Genomic DNA, 17,231 nt, shown 5'->3' with positions numbered 1-17,231 from the left:
ACCTGATAGACAAGGTCTGATAACCATGGATGAAGGGCCTGGTAGGAGCAGGCATGAAACCAGTCATATGATGAGCTAGTGATTAAACTTGGGCCCCTCGTGGCAGTGATCTTAGTGTTGATATAATTAATTCTGCCAGGTCCAGTCCCTCCAGGGTCTCATACACAGCCCTGTGGATAGCAGACAGGAGCCACAAACAGATAGCAGATGGCAGGACCCGTCCGGGCTGGGACAGGGCTCAGCATCTTCCTCACTCATCTTGCTCGCCATCCCTGTCTGTGTCAGAGACTGTGCATGTGTGGAGGGAACAGCAGGCCAGGAGACAAGTGTCAAGCCTGTGCCTGTACACAGAAACCAGAATGGGAGGCTGCACAGCCAGCTAATGGGGAAGGGTCCATACACATTCAGACACACACATCAAAAAAAACGTGTAATTCCCTCATGTCTGCTCCGCATGTACACAATCCAAGAAATATGCCCTCACCCACACACACCCCTTCCCACAACCCAGAGGCATGGACACACACACCTCATGCCCAATAGCCCACTCACAGCCTTGTGTCACAGTGGCAACTGTCACTCAAGTTCCCAGCAGTCAGCCTGATGTCAGTGGCATGATGTCAGCAGGTTGTTTTTTTTTGGGGGGGGGCAGAGTGGGGGAAACAATGTGTACCTGGAACTTAGGACACGTCACTGTGAACTTGAAGGCAGATCAAAGTGTGTGCCTTTGATCTGCTTCCGGCAGTAGAAGGAACAAAGGTGCCTTCCTGCACTGGGCCAGCCAGACTGGGGTGGTTGCCGTATGGATGGGGGAGGAGGCAGGAGAGGTGACCTAACCAGTTGCAACCAGGAAAAACGGTCAGTGGTCAGCGGTTGGAAGGGTAGGCTAGCCCCTAATACCCTGAGACGGCTGCTGTGGCTCTATCCCTGCTGGTGCCAGCCCGGTGTCTTTGTCGTGTGGGACAGTGGGTGTGGCTCACAGGAGGCATCCCATGCTGAGCCTAGATCATCTCCTCTACTCCCAGAAACAGTTTCTCTGTGCAGCCCAAGCTGTCCTCCAACTCACAGAAATCTGCCTGCCTCTGACTCCTGAGTGCTGGGATTAGAGGCCTGTAATCCCACCGCGATTCTGAGCTCAGAGAGGCCAAGAGATGTGCCAGAGCTGTGGGGGTGCACAGATAGCCTAGCTAAGCCTGCCCCGCACCAACTACGGAGGGACTCATGCTGGACTTGGGGTGCACACCCACTCTGCTCTGCATCATTACGGGTGGCTTTGGCACTAGGCGAGCAGAGGGAAGCAGCACGCAATTGCTTCACCGGTCTGTTTCCTGGCGTGTGGCAGGGGACCCATGCCACCCACCTCGAGGGCCAGAGTGAGGCTAGACAGAAGGCCTGAAGCTGGCGGGGCAGCAGACAGCACACATCTGGCAGTGGCTCTTACAGGTGGGGCCGCTCACTAGCAGCTCCCGGAGGCAATGATTAGGTCCTGAGAAGCTTCGTGCCCTTAAACAAACACGTGAAGACCATGCCGGGTGCCACTCCAGCTCTCCCTGCCCAGCTCTGCCAAGCTTTCCCTTAACTCCTCCCCTCCACCCCCATCACCTGGCAGTCTCCCAGATTCTTAACTTCACCTCTATGTTTTGCATACAGTAGGCACTAAATAAGCGTTCATTTTCCCACAGAGTAGGAATGCTGCTGGCACTCTGCCTGGACATCGACAAAGCTTTAGAAACCCTGGAGAGGGAAAAGGGAGGCCACACAGAGGCATGGTGCGAATGGCTGGCTCCTTCTGCTGAGCCTCTCGGCTGGGAGCCACCTGAACCCTTCAGCCACGTAGACTCAAGAGGCCCCAGCTCCGGGGCTCCCGGGATGAGCACCAGGCTCAGAGCCCCAGTGTGCACGACGCCATCTTCTCCAGGAACCCCTGTCAGGTGAGGGAGGGAAGAAGGCTCTTTTGTCTAACTGGGCAAGAATGCAGCTTTACTGCCTCTGGCCTTCCTAAGCCCTCCCTTCCAGGGAAGCTTTTATCCCCATTTATGGCTCCTTTCCTTCACAGCCAACCAGGCTCTAGAGGGTCCAAGTTCTGAGCCCAACCGAGGCTGCTCCAACTGCCGCCTTCCAGAGCTTCCCCAGTCGACACCCATGTGCGGTTCTGTGTGCGCTGTTTGAGGCAGATCCCCCACTGCCAGCCCATTTCACAGGAGGGGAAACTAAGGCCCGAGGAAGAGAAGGTTCTAGCAGAGATGACCCTTGACCTTTTTGGTACAGCCAGCCTCCCCACTTCCCCCCACAGCAATCAGCTGTTCAGAGGAGGGGAAGCAGCATCAGGAACTCCAGGCTCAGAAAGAAATGTGACTTGAGGAATGTCCCTTACAATGACAAGTGGTGGGAGGAAAGGTGGGTGTGGTCTGGCGTCTTTCCCAAGACATCCCTCGGTCTTAGGGGCCTTCAGTGGGAGAGGAGCGAGGGCCGTGAGCCTGTTTCCTCTCTGTGATGGGGCAGCCCACCCATCCTGAAGGACATGGGAAGGGTTAAGGAGAAGATTCATTCATTAAATCACTTGCTCCTTCACACAGCATGTGAGACTAGCCCGGGACCCACAGAGCAGCAGGAGGAGGGCCCAGACTGGTCTGAGTCCTAGAAGCTGAGGTCTGGTAGGTAAGCAGGCCTGAATCAAACCAGAGGAGGCTGAGTCTGTGTGAGAGGACCCACTGCCTGCGGTGAGCGCAGTCGTGCAAAGGCCCTGTGGCAGAAGGTGGATTCGCAGCCGTGGGATTGGGGGAGAGAGGGGAAGGAAGATGAGGCTAGAGTAGCAGGCTGACAGGGCCCATTGAGTGCCCTGGGCACACAGAGGGTAGGTATGCTGTACCTCGTCAGAGTCACCTCACAGCTCACAGAGACTGCCTGCAACTGGGGTGCAGGGGAGGAGAGGGTGGGGAGCTGAGGGACAGTGGAAAGGATGCACCATTTGAACACCTACTATGTACCAGGGGAGGGGCCCGCAGGGAGGTGTGGCCACTGCCCCCTGGGGATATGATCTGTCCCCACTGTGCTCTGCCTAGCAAACACACCTAGTAGGGCCGGCCTACTGGGTGGGCATGGAGGAATAGAAAGCCATCCCTGGACACTGGGTAGGGAGGGGGACCACGTGGAACAGTACACGTGTCTAAAGCCAGCTGTCACCAGGGTCAGGTCGCCTAAAGGTGGTCAACCTTCGGGAAGTTGAAGAAGTAGGAAGACGTGGGTCAGACTTGTTTCCCCCCCCTGCCCCCATCACCGTGTCCTGCTGGTCCACAAAGCACCCAATATACCCCCACCTCAGGCCTGCAGCTCTCAGCACCCTTCAGGACCCAGTCTCTCACCCAGCTCTCTCTTCCCAGCCACCTTCCATGCTACGCTCTTGCCATTAGGGCATTGAAGCGCAGAGGGAGAGGGTCAGCACCAGCCCAAAGCCACAGAGCAAAGGGTGACAGAGCTAGGACACGGACAGGACAGGCCACGAGCCAGCTGTCTGTGCTCCCCTACAGGAACGCCCAGGCGCCTGACACTGACCCCCCAACCGTCTTTACCTTCTCCTGGAAACTTCCACAAGACATTCCCTGTTGGCAGAGTTCTATGAGGCAGCGTCCGGAAACTCCTGCACTGACTGTGATACCTCTGCAGCTTCTGGTCTCTCTCCTGGCGCTCAGTAGCCATCAGCCCGGAACCCCAAGCAAGGCTAGTAGCTGTGTCGGGCCTTGTATAGTCAAAGGAGGCTTCCAGTCCGCCAGCCCGCCACCCCACCCAGTGGGGTGTGTGCCGGAAGGAGTCTGGCTGCTCCCGGGATGCAGAGGCTAGGAGCATGTCACCGGCAACCCCTTCCATCCTCCCGGTGGGACAGACTCTGGGCTCGCTGTCCCATAGGTCCCTTTCAGCACCCAGTGAGAATCAGTTCTCAGATGAGCAGACCAAGACAGCCCCGTGAAATGTCCCAGCTGTGGTGGGTTTCCGGGGGCCTTTTAGCCGGGGCTCAGCACACATGTGCACCCCCTGAGTCTTGGCTTGGAGGAGGCAGGTAGGGGTTAGGGTGGTGCTCCGTGGATCCCTCCTGCACCCTCAACTGCCCTGAGGTGTGCAGGGAAGAAAATGAGCTTCAGTATCAGCAATGAGGACAGATGTCTCAGGAGCCCGGGGAGGTGGTAGTCCGTCATCGTTGGTTGACTCCATACTGTCCTGGCTCCTCCCTGCCCTAATTCCATGATGGATGCCGTCATCTCCCACCGTCCAGCCCGTTGCCCGGAGTAGAGGTCCCACCCTGCCGGTTCATGGAGCATTCAGCTTACCCCCACCTCACCTCAGGCCCCCGGACATTCTCTTCCCAGCTACCTTCCATTCTAGACTCCTGAAATAAGGACACTGAGGCACAGAGAGGGTTCACACTAGCCCAAAATCACACAGCGAGGGGTAGAAGAGCCAGGTCATGGGCAGACCTGAGGAGCTTGTGCGGGGCCTCTCTGCAAGGAAAGCCACCCTTTCCTGTTCTTTGTGCTATTTCAGGCTGGACAGAACCCGGAACCTTGCATCTCAGTTTCCACATCAACTTTGTTGGCTGCCTCAACTTACAACACCTTGCACACCAGATCTGTGCGGCTCAGCCTCCCCCACCCACCCCCCCGCGTGCCCTGGGCTGGCATCCCCACAGCAGCCTGTGCTGCAGCTTCTGGGTGGCATCAAGAGCCAAGCCATAAAGGAGGCCAGCTCCCCAGGCTCCCGCCCGCTGCCCCTGGAATCCACTTTCCTGAGCCAGGCCAGAGATAAACCTTTTTTTTTTTTATCCTTTTTGGCAGGCATCACACACGGGTCTGTGTTCCCTTATCTAGCCATAATCCAGATGGACTGTGGCAGCCCAGAAAGCTGGGTGCCCCGAGGGGCACTTGGTCACGTAACAGTCTTGTGGCAGGGGCTGGGTGGTCACATCATCCTTAAGGTTAGGGGTGCCATGCTGATCCCCAGTGCACGAGCCAGGGCACAGTTAGCTTGTGACAAAGCTGAGACCCGAACCGAAGTCTCTGACGGGGAGCAGGAAGGGCTCTAAGCTTGGAGTCTGATTGCAGGTTCGAGTCTCAGCTCTCCTGCTTCTTAGCTGTGATGGCCTGGGTGTTACTTGGGTCACTCGGCTGCTTTGGTCACTGTCTCCTGAGGGCCATGGGGGAACGAAGCTGACACCACATTAGGGTCCTCTCCTCCCCCATCGACAGAAGCAGAGCCACGAAGAAGTCAGTTGCATGCCAGCAAAGAGCCCCAGGAGGGGGCCTGTCAGGTTCTCTGCATCACATCCTGGGTCCTCCCCCTCTGACCACCCAGACCTCATGACTAAGGAGTATGGCTAACACCCCTTCTTGGCCGAGCAGAGGTCCCGCTGTCTCAGGGGCACCAAGTTCTAGAGTGGTCTCATAGTGGCACTGTGGAAGTGGCCCAAGATGAAAATGTGCCTCGAGACGGCCAACTGTGGGAGCCCCTCAGGTGTCAAAGCGAAGAATGGTCACATCAAACATCCCAGGCCACCCTCGCCATGCCAAGCCAAGGAACATGCTCACATTCCCAAGTCTGAATTCAGATCAATACTCTTTGACACAAGGCTGAAGAGAGCTGTACAATGTGTATCTACTGGATGTATCAGAAGACAGCCAGCTGGGACAAGGCCCACAGAGGAGAACGAGGGACAATGGGGGCACACAGCAGCCAGTACCTGACCCTGGTAAAGACAGACAGACAGACAGACAGGGATATTTGCTCTACCACAGAGTAACAACAAACATCTATCGAGGGTACCGCACGGATTTAGATGGGGAAGAGCCAGAAGCCAGGGGCAGCAACAGATCCGATTCTGTGGTCTAGGCCCCTCAAATACAATACAGAGCAATACAGAAAAGGCCTGCATGAAAACCAAGTGCAGTACAGGGTGTCTATCATCCCAGCGCTCAGGAGGCACAGATGGGTGGACCCTGGAGCTCAATGGGCAGCACAGCTGCATCAGTGGGCACCAGTCTCAAAACATAAGATGGAAAAGCAATTGAGGAGAATACCAATGTTGAACTCTGGCTTACACACACACACACACACACACACACACACACACACACACACACACACATGCACTTAACAGGGAACACTGGAACCCCGCCGAGGTTGTGCCACCTGGGGCCCTGGACACAGATGCTCTGATCCCAGAAGGGAATTGTACCCCAATGATCCCCAGCCTCCTTCAAGTGAGCCCCAGAACCCTGTCCTTTGGGAGACTTTTTTGGTCAGAGACTCCATACCTCAGTTTCCTCACCTGTCAACTGGGACCAACAGTAACAGACGTCGTCATATTTCGGTGCTTTGGTCTAATGTGGGGGATCCCACACTCAGCGCCCAGGTCACCTCTTATGTGGCCCCACTGAATGACCAAGAAAACACCTGGCCTTTTGGGGTGTTCTCTCCTTCCTCTATAAATAGTCTCTCTCAGTGCTGGGGAAAGGAGAGGCCTATGTTCTGGTCTCTCTCTTGACCCTCCAAGATTTCACAGCCCAAAGGGGACAGATGAAGGAAACAGAAATCTGGTTCTGTGGATTGCTGAGGGGGAGGTAAAAGAATAGCCCCCATCGGCTCTCCCGGGGATCACATTCATGCCTTGCCCACAGCCCAAGGGAAACCACATGGGCTACTCTTAGACCTGCCTGAAGGGGACACTATTCCTAGCAGAGGCTTTTGTTTGGATCCAGACTGGCAAGAGACAAGAGTGGCTGGCCAGCTGGCTAGGTGGTGCCCTGGGGGAAAGGGGAGTTTGCCAAGGATGCCAAAGAGAACAGCTTACCAGCTTGGGACGCCGGGCGGATGAGGACCCTCTCCCAGCTTCTGTGTTTCCATCTGTCTAATGGGATGGTGCTTGGGTCCCATTGTTAAGTGTTTGTGCACTGAGGGTTTTAACTCTTGCTTGGCCCTGTTGCGAGGTAGTCAGTTAAGAGGCAGGACCTAGTGAGAGGTCTTTCAGCCACTTGGGGCATGCGTGAAAGGGGTGCTGGGACCCCAGCGCCTCTTTTTCCTCTTACTGTCTCTTGTTCCCAGCCAGGAGGTAAAGGAGTTTCTCCTATCACACATTCCTACCACGATGCTCTGCCTTACCAGGAGCCCAAAGCAACAGGGCCAACTGACCATGGACCGGTGGTCCGAAACGATGAGTCAAAACAACCTTTCCTTGTTTTACGCTGATGCCTCAGGTATTTTGTTGCGGTGTGGGAAGTCCTAGGATGTGGCTGATCACAGTGCCTGGGGTGTGGCTGTTGCAGACAGTGAGGGTGGGGAGTGGTTAGGAAGGCGACACTGCTGTTCCTAGAGCTACTCCAGTTCTAACACTGATGGTCTAACCAGAAGCCGGCAACATTTCCTGTAGGGGGTGGTCACTATGCCTCTGTTAGTCCTGTAGTCAGGAAGTGGCTGTAGACAGAGCTAGTGGAAGTTGGATGCTGTGTTCAATAAAGCTTTATTAGCACAAACCATCAGTTTTCAAGCCCTCAGGCCACCCCTGGCCCAGCAGGCCCTGCACTCCTGGGAACTGGTTGGAAGTGCCTGCCCTGGGTTGCCCCATTCTTCCTGGGAACCTGGCTACATGCTAACAGCTCTCGGTGTCACAGCTCGCAGAGTCTGCAGGGTTGAGCTGCCCTGGGCTGGAACCCATGGGGGAACCATGCTGAATAGGGGGAAGGGGAGGGAGTGTGGAGAGGCGCAACGGTGCCAACCATAACAAACCAAGTCACCAAGGCGGCTAATTGACAGCGGCCGCTGTTCCAACCAGAGGTTTTGTCATCTGTGATAAAGTGAAGTTGCCTCCGGGCCAATCAATTTCAAATTCATGCAAATAGGACCTCCACAGAGACAGCCCCGCTCCCTGACAGGCACAGTCAGTCTCTCAGCTGTCCTGGAGGACTGTGGCCACTCCTCACACATCCGCTCTCAACCTGGTCCAAGGCTGGGATTAATGGGCCCCACTCACATGCCCTGAGATTGACACAAAAGTTGCCACCATGAAACAGGCAAGACTTGGATGTTCCTCTCAACCATGACAGTGGCCCCACGAATGACCTGTGACCTCCAAGATGGATTCTCAGAGGCGTGGCTAGACACAGAGAGGACCAGGCACTTCCAAAGGCTGCAGGGAGTGGATCTTGACCTCCTTGGGGCACACATATAAGCTCTTACTCTCCCAGACCTGAGCAGGAAACAGTTTCTCCATGCTGGCTTGCAATCCTGTGGCCCCTGGTGCTGTAACTGTGTCAAGATCCCCATAAGATTTCCTTAGCAGCCCAAACCCCAAACTCCTTTATCTTGGATGGCCACCTCCCTGACTTGCCTTCACCCCAGGATGAGTTCCTGGGCAGAGGGGGGAGGGCTGTAGAGTAGATAAAGGATGACCCCACCTATGCCCCCCAAACAGACACCAACGAAGACACAACTGTCCTGTCTGAGTGCACCATGTGGGGCCCTCATGCCTCCTTACCCGGGCATGGCTGGGGTCACTGGTTTAGTTAAGAACTCCCCTCAGGACCCGACCAAACCTCTGATGACCTAGAAGTGGAAGGAGATACCTGGGCTCCCAATGGCTTTCCTTTCCTGCCTGTGCCTCCTCCGAGGTCAGACTCCAGCACTCCTGACCTAGGGGTTCCCTCCTCTGCCCCCTCACAGCAGAGAGAGCACCAGCTACTACCTTCTCCTTCATTGTTCGCCTCAACCGCCACCCCCCACACTAATGAAGACTAGAGAGCTAATCATACTGGAACAAGAACAGCCCGTCAGCACATCATCTGCTCCTCCCGCCACCGCCCAAGATGCCAAGAGGGGATGATGGAAGGACCGTCCAAAAACTCAGCCAGCCTTGGGGGTGTGCGCCTTAGGGAGAGCTCACCTTGGGGAACATATTGGGGAGGGGGGAGCTCACTGTAAGGAAACTTCACTTAGAGGCTGTGCCTGTTAGATTTTCATTAACTTGACACAAGCTGAGTTATCTGGAAATGACATTGAGAACAGGCTCCCATCAGTGAGGGTGTCTGTGGTAAATTTTCTTGAATGGCGTTTGGTGTGGGAGGGCCCAACTCACAGTGTGCGGCGCCTCCTCTAAGCAGGTGGTCCTGGGTTCTATAAGAAAGCAGGATGAACAAGCCATGAGGAGCAAACCCCCAAAAACAGAACCCCTCCGTGGCCTCTGCTTCTCTTCCTGTTTCCAGGCTCCTGCCTCATGCTCCTGCCTTGACCTCCCTCAGTGGTGGAGTGCGACCCTGGGTGTGTGAGCCAAAAGAAAAAAGAAAAAATTCCTCTTCGTGTTGGTTTTAGCTCAGTGTTTTATCTGAGCCATAGAAAGCAAACTAGGACAGAAGCTCACCTTGGGGGCCTCACCCGGATGGGGATCTGGGGATCAGGGCCCCATCATGCACACTCAAAGGGCAATGTGTTCCCCTGGCCCACCCTGGGAGACCCGTCCTTTTTCAATTGGAAGGTGTCTGGTTATGGAGAGGAAATTGCCATATCTTGTGGCGTCGTTGATGTCTGGGTAAACAAGCGTCTTGGAGGTCTAATTAGCACCGCTTTGGGGGACTGCAGGCTCAGAACTTTCTTCCACCAGGGAGGTAACACCAGAGGCTTTTGTAAAGGAGCTTGGTCTGCAAAAAGTCTCAAGGAGAATCGTAGCAGGAGAGGATCTGGGACCCGGAGCATGTCCGCAGAGGGTGGTCACAGCTACAGCCACTGAGGACAGAGTGAAGCCCTCTGGGAGTCTGGGAGCAAGGGCCCTGTGACTTAGCCCTTAAAGTGGGGTGTCGACTCTAGCCTGGCCTGGGAGGCTTGAGGGTGAATTTTGACCTTGGAGCTGTCCCTCTCTCTGCTGGTTCTCTGTGTGTGCTCAAGGATGGCCAGGAGTGGACAGGGCCACTTGTGAGCCTCAGAGGAGGACACAGGCCTTATCCGAAACATCACCTCTTTTGGGGAGGGGGGGTGTCACACACCCTGTGGCAGATGAGAACTGGAGTTTCAGACTTCCTGGTATGGGGCTATCTCTATACTGCCTCCAGCCAATCCAGACCCATCCTCATGACTCCCGTGTGGCTCAGGGTGGGAACTCAGATACTTGGGGCTGGAGAGTTCCCTGTGCTCTGACGTTAATCCCTTTGTCATCTGGGGAACCTCCTTCCCCCATCGCTGCACTCCTCCCCCCCAACAAGCCCCCGTCCCAGAGGGTTTAACTGCTTCCACGCAGTGGAACCAGGAGGGCAAGACTGTCCTGAGCACTTACTGTGCACCCAGCTCCTTGCCGCCTGAAGTATTCAAAAGAGGGGGCCTGCTCTCAGTTCTCAGAAGAGAAAACGAAGCCCAGAGAGATGCTGTGCCAGCAGCGGAGCTCCTGGGACTTAGCCCTAAGCTTGTCTGATCTCCACCGTCCAGAATCTTTCTGAGCTTTGGCTCTTGGCCTTGGACTTCAGCGAGAAAACGGAGTTTAGGGGAGAGAGCTGCCAGTCCCTGAACCAACCAGGAGTCCCCTCCCATCCCTGTGACTGAAGAAAGAGCAGGAGCATTCGAGCCACTGGCATTCCCACTGCCCAGAGGTGCCTACAGTCACCTACAGCCCTTAAGACCCCTTGGTGGGGGCCACTCAGGCCACGAGGAAAATGTCAGCTTTCTGGCCTGCTCTGGCTCCGTATTCAGTCTGTCACTTTCAAATAATTAGCTCGTGGCTCAGAGTCCAGCTGTGGGACAATGAGGAGTATGATGCCCCACGGGCCGGCAAAGAAGGTGGTCACAGAAATGCAGGGTCTCAACCTTCCAGGCCTACCTCCTGGACCCCAGGCAATGGAGGCTGGCTGGCCACCTCCACAAGGAATAGCACAACCAGGAGTGGGGCACTTGAATCAAAGGCTCATTTTTGTTTTTTTTTTTTTTTTTTGTTTTGTTTCTCCTTCCCTCCCCTTGCCCTTCCACTCACCATTCAGATTAGAGCCCTTTACTAAACAATTACTACATAGCCTCCACCCCAATCCCAGGGCCTAGGGAAACATGCGGGATTACTCTTGGGGGCATGTGCCATCCTGAGTCCCTGGTGTACAGGGCTTCAGCCCAGGGGAGGGGCAGGGGACCTACTTTTTCTGGGAGCTACCCCTCCAGGTGCCTTGGGGATGTCCTCTGGGGCCCCTGCCAGTGTTGGCTCCCCAAGGCTGAAGGAGGGTAACGCAGCAGAGAACCCCCTAGGTGTTCAGCTGGAAGTGGTTTTAGAGGAGGCTGCTGTGGGCAGGTGGGGCATGAGCAGGTTATGGGGAGGGGAAGGTCTGGCTAGCCTTGGCCAGGTTACAAATAAACTCCAGCCCAGCCGCTTCCCAGCCGCGCCGGAGGGAGAGAAAATAGCTTTCACACTGTATTTGCTGATTTTTTTTTTCACTCTGCTGCTTCTAAATCGATCCCGAACAGATTGTCCGATTGTTTGGATTTCAGGAGAGAAGTCGAGCGCCTTTGGCTGGTCTCTCTCCTGGTGACATTCTCTCTCTCTCCACTTTTAGCCAGGGCTTAGATGGACTACCAAGGCTGGTCCTGGGCTCATCCTGGGACCTGGGACCTGCAGGGGACAAGTGAGGGACTGGCTCCAGAAGGGAAGGGTCTGTACCCCACAGGGGCACCCCTGCCTAGGGATCCATAATGATATGATGTTCCTGGTGGTATAGTTCTGCTTCCCTAGGAAGGGCAGGACCCTCCAGGCAGGCTGGGGCCATGGAGCCACACCCTTCAACACCCTTGTCCAGAAGAGTACTGTAGGTGTGGAGCTGAGCATAGACACAAAGGACTCTGTCAGCTCTGTGGTCCCACTACCCACAGCAGGCAGGGTAGCTATGTACCCTCTTTTAGGGACTAACAGGACCATATTGTATAGAGGACTGGGTTACCTGTTCTGCTATGATGGGTTGATTAGTAATATCTGCTTTGGGCACAGCAGTGGGCGGTGGTGGCATTCGTGTCATTCTAAGTCTACAGGGTAAAACCAGAACTCCGTGCTGTACCTTCATGGGCGGGGATAGGAATCCTACGGCCCCTGCCTCTATTCCGTTTTACATGGGTGCTGTGGGGTAACCAGGCTACGACGTGGACAGTGTGTCAAACTCATTCCTCAGGGCTCTAACTGCTGCTCCTTTTGCCTTTCTAGCCTCTTCAGCACCTGGGTTGCAACCTCCTCCAGGCAGGCCTCTTTGAGGCTCCCACCCCTTGCCAGACAGAGTTGCTCCATATCTGTTGTGCCCAAATATCTGTGAATCTCCTCATAAAGCAGTCATACCTCAGAGAAGAGAAGGTGACTGTCCCGGCCCCACCAGAGGCTCCGATCCTGTCGGGCAAGTCCTAGAGGTCAGTCAGATCAGAACATACGGCACACGGGACAACTGAGCTGCCCAGTCCTGTTTCCGAGAAGGCTTGTAGCACGGAAACCAGGCTTTTGTGTTAGTTCCTCCTTGTCTGTCTTACACCCTAGACAAAGCCGGAACCACACAGAGCAGGGTTCTGAGCCTCCCCTGCAGGCCCGTCCCTTCCCCGGGATAGCTGCCCTGTCTTGCTGTCCCAGACATTTAGGTAACAGGTGGTAAGGAATGGACCCTGCGCCCTCAGCAAACCGACGTGGACCCACTTCACAAAGAGGGAAACTGAAGCAGAGAGGGAAAAGGTCACCAAGTGAGGCCACCACACTGAGGGGTGGGTGTATGTCGGACACCGTTCTCCCTTCCTTTCCCTGCCAACCAAGAATTCTTCTCCCACAGTAGGAGAGGGAAACTGGCTAGGCTCCGGTGAGTCCTGCTTTAGAAAGACCTCTGCTAGGACCTGCCATGAACCTGAAAGAGGGTGCTGTGGCAGGATAGAGCTGTGATCAGGAGGAAGGGGGGGGGTGTCTTCCAGAGACCTGGCTAGGTTGCCCAGTTTCCTGTGGCTGCTTTTCAGCATCCCTGACTTCTGCCATCCCTTCTCTGTTCTGTGCCCTGGGCTCTTGAGAAGAACTGGCATCGGGGACTCTGTGGCACTCACTGCTGTGCCATGATGCTCCTAAGCCTCGTATGCTCTCATCACTGCAGCTCTGAGCCCAGGCTCCTCCCTGATTTTGTTCCCTTACAGGCGGCAGGCGCCCTTCGAACACGGTGTCTCTGCTCCCAGGACTCTGAGCAGTGACAGCACAAGGTGGCCCATTGCATGATGGGAAGAAAACAGTCAGGGAGCTCCAAGGTGGTGGGGAGGAAGGAAATTCAAGCTGAATGTGGCTTTGCCCAGCTACAGGACCAAACTCTGAGACACCAAAGAACCTGTGCCCCATGTTGGGCCACCAACCCAGTCAACAAATTAGTGGTGGGAAGAGAGACAGGAGAGTGCCACTTCTGAGCTAGACTTTTGAAGTTTTCCTAGGCTGCCCTGTCATGAAGCTGTGGTGCTTCCCCTGCCATGATTCATTCATTCATCCATCCATCCATCCATCCATCCCATTCACTTGGCAATCCCTCTCTCCCTTCCAACAGAGCAAGCCTGTCTAACATGCTAGACCTAAGCAGAAGTGAAAAGTATATATGTCATGCCGTGACAGTGTGCGCTGAGCATTGACCATGTACAAGACTCACCTAAATCCTACAAGAACCCTGAGAGGAAGGAACCTGGGGATCAGAGAGGAGTCGGAATTGGGGTGGGACAGAGGTGCCAACAGTGGGACTGGTGGCATGCCCAGAATACCACAGCCCCTGCCTTCATCCTCTCCACAGCTGTCACTGTGCTCATTCAGGTCCACCAGGCTTTGAAGCCACTGGAGCTCAGAAGGAAGCATAAGGCCCCTGGCTGCTGAGGCCCTCACTGCCTCTTCACCCCATGCTTAGCAGTTGCCATGGTACTGGGACATGACATTGGGCTTCAGCATCCTCCCAGCGACAACTTCCATTATGGATACCCCTGGTTCAGGGGCCCAGGCACCATGCATCTGCTTTTTCTGGCTCTCCTGGGAATGTTGAGGCAGCAAAGGCCACAGACTAACAGTTTACATCACAGAGCGGTGCTTCTGAGAGAGCTGGCTGGGCCCTGAAGCCAGCAACAAACGCATCCTAAACAGTCACCCATTTCTCAGGTGAGGAAACTGAGGCTGTAGGACCATTAACTTACCCAAGGTCCCCCCAATGGGTAGCATGCAGAAGACAGATTTGTCCAGCATGGAGCCCAGTATAGCTTCTGTGACTCCCAGGGCTCGTTGCCTTGGTGACAGGCCCCAGCACAGCAGCTGGGCTCAGTCCCAAAAGGGCTCCGATTCCAGGCAGTTACACCCAGCGATGTCACATTCCGGACCTGCTCCCAGAAGCCTGAGCCATCTAAACATCACAGCAGCACAAACAAGATGATGGGACTGTGGGCTTCCTGCCGTGCTGACGGCATGGGCCCTGATGCTAACCTGTCCACAGACTTACAAAGGCTCCACCTGCCTGTTTCCAGATGTGCAGAAAACGGGGCTCAGAGCACGCAGTGGGCTTAGGCAGACCCAAGCCCTGTGTCCTGAAGCCCAGGCCCTGCCACAGCTGAGAGGAAAGGCTCCAGAGCCAGCAGCGTCTGAAGCTCTTTAGTTCAGTATTGACTTTCGGTAACAGCAACAGCCTCTCTGCTGCCCCCAACCCTCACAGAGCCCACTCCATCCAGGTTATGTCGGATCTGGCCACCTTCCCGCCTGCTCTCGGGGGGCTCAGCTCTCTTTAGAGAATCAAAGATCTGTGTGATGGGTGACAATGGGCACAAAGGTCTAGGAAAAAGACACACATCAGGCTACAATGTAAAAAGGAAATGTATTCAAACCTGGAGATGTCACTTTGGGGCCAGGTCTCTGTGAGACATACATCATTCCTTCTAGAAGCGTCCCTTGCCTCCTCTGCTGGGCATTACGCCTGCACACCCTTCAAGATGCCAGCTGAAGCTCCCTTTTCCAACAGCCCTCCTGGTTCCTCCTCCAGTCTGTGCAGCACAGCAGGGCAAAGGGGTCAACTTCTCTCCGCCGCTCGCTCGCTCGCTCGGAGCCTGGCTCGGAGCGAGCAGCAGCATGGGAGGCTGCTCCGGGAGCTGGGAGTGAATGAACACTAACTACGCTTGTTCTCAGCTGGGTTCCAGCTGCAGGTTGCCCACAAGCCTCCGCGAAGCTGTCCCCGTCACTGCTGAAGCACGCCTGGGAGCGAGCGTGCTGGACGAGAAGCTGGAAGGAACCTGCCTTCAGCGAGTGCTGATGTCCAAGAAAACGGCAATTTATCAGGAGCCCCTCGGGCGTCCGGGAGCTTCGGGACCTGGCACGGGAGTCCAACTTCACCAGCCCCACACTGCTGAGAGGGCAGGGCTCTCAGCCAGGTCAGCCATGTCCCTCCTCCAGCCTTCCCTCTGCCCGTTCCTGAGAGGCCGCCAGGCAGGAATAAGCAGATTAGGCAACTGGCTTTTAAGAGACCATGATTGGTCTTGTTTTCCAGGGAAGTGTGAACAACAAAAATATTTTTTTCTCTCTCTTTCTCCCAGGACTCACAGAACTTAATTCACTGTTAAACGGGTGTGATTTGAGATGCGCCGGGGCTATATCTCTATTCTCCAAGGTGTGTGTACCCCGGGTCTGCTGAGGTCAGCTGTGCAGAGAGCTCACAGCACCCTCACAGGAGGGTGAGAGCAGGGTGCTGGGTGCACGGTGATCTATATGCCCTATTCACTGAGGCTGACTTGAAAACAGGGTTGGATGATGAGTGTTCACATGGCCAGGGAAGGGATTAAAGAGGTGACTCTCAGGAGCTGGCCTGGGGGTGGGGGGTAGAGAAAGTTCATCTGTTGTGAAGCATCTGCACCCCTCCTCCGGGCCCTGAGTGACACCCACCATCACTGGCTAGATAACCTTGGCTCTCAAATACCTCCTGGGGACATTTCCTAGCCACTCACAGTCCCCAGTGTCCACACCTATGTCCAATATAGACTATGGAGGGAGGTATTCACAGGCTACAATTGTTGGTGCCTTCAGCACTTTCCAAGCCGAGGTGTCCGCAACCTGCCAGGGACAGGCTAAGTCAAGACACCCAGAGGAGGACACTGAATACCATCAAAGGAAGGGAATGGGCTGTGCTGTGTGTCTATGGGGGCAACATCAGCAGGACCAGGGCAGCTGGGACAGCCCAGGCCCATTTGGAGATGGTCTATTCAGACAGCCAGTGCTAAACGAGGACTTAGCCCTCATTGCATCTAGATGGAGCTTCCTAGGGGTAAGTCTGAGCAGGCCCAAGGTCCTTGCCACCCTCCCATCTAAAAGCAGCCATAGTAAGGGGCCCTGGAATGCGATGAGCCTGCTGGAAGGAGGGAAGGGCAGGAGAGAGGAGGAGGAAGAGACAGGACCTCATTCACCAGGCCTGTACAGCAGCACCCAGAGGGCAGGAGACACACAAGGCATCAAGGAGGTGTGACCCAGCACAGGCGGGACAACCTCCTCACTCACACCTGCTGCTGAGCTTCCAGAACCTACTGTACAGGACGGTGGCTAAGAACAAGGCCCCTATGCTCAGGGAGTGCCCGCAGTCATGGAGGATGAATTAACAGAGGCAGAGCACAGGCAGAGACACATTCTGAGACCACCCTGAGGAAAGCTAGCAGGACGATACTTGCAAGAAGACCCCCAGTGGTCATTACAGCACCTGCAGATCCAACTCCTTCCTCTCCCGGAGGGTCAAAGGCTGGGTTCTAGGCAATGTGGCCTGGTCCTCAGTAGCAGGGTGCCTGCTGAGCTCTCATCAGCAGCCTCTCCCATGCCTGGTCCTCCAGAAGAACCGGCAAATGTACCCTCGAGGGCTGGTGTGAGAGTCCAGAAGACGGCTCTGCTCCAAACAATGGTCCTGCGTGCCGCCTGCCTCATGGAACCCCACCGCTGCGGGTGAAGCTTAGAGTCTGTGTCAGCGAAGTCCCTTCCTGCAGGCACACAGGCAGCTGACACAGCCAAGCCTGGAGTCCACCTGCCACCTTCCCCCAGAAGCCAGGCCCCAGGCAGCAGGAGAGGGGCCGGCCAAGGGCTACAGTTGTGCCAGAGGGACACATTCCTTCCTCTCTACACCTCTCTTCCGTGCTCCCTTCCCTCCGGGAGCCTCGGGGTGGGGGAGGCCTGGGGAGCTTTACTCCTCATCGACCACCCCCTACTCCCTACCTCCATTCCCAGGCTGAAGATAGGG

The 17,231-nt window shown here is 55.6% G+C and overlaps 1 protein-coding gene across 8 annotated transcripts in view; it reads right to left on the bottom strand.

Annotated features, from left to right (window-relative positions):
• Window positions 1-17,231, bottom strand: part of Shisal1 (shisa like 1) — a 107,103-nt gene that overhangs the window by 43,338 nt on the left and 46,534 nt on the right. The window contains exon 1 of one of the 8 annotated variants that reach the window (XM_060388911.1): window positions 14,851-15,220. The exons of 5 other annotated variants lie outside the window; for them this stretch is intronic. In XM_060388911.1, the coding sequence (XP_060244894.1) occupies window positions 14,851-14,896 (46 nt within the window). In that variant the 5' untranslated portion in view covers window positions 14,897-15,220. Of the gene's footprint in view, window positions 1-3,569; window positions 3,784-14,850; window positions 15,221-17,231 lie in introns of those variants that run through there. 2 more of the 8 variants (XM_021630837.2, XM_060388909.1) reach the window with 2 other exon arrangements.

The sequence above is a fragment of the Meriones unguiculatus genome, chromosome 8, assembly GCF_030254825.1.
Source record: "Meriones unguiculatus strain TT.TT164.6M chromosome 8, Bangor_MerUng_6.1, whole genome shotgun sequence".
Lineage (NCBI taxonomy): Eukaryota > Metazoa > Chordata > Mammalia > Rodentia > Muridae > Meriones > Meriones unguiculatus.
The sequence above is the reverse complement of the archived record's forward strand: the minus strand, read 5'-3'. Positions and strand labels throughout refer to the sequence as shown.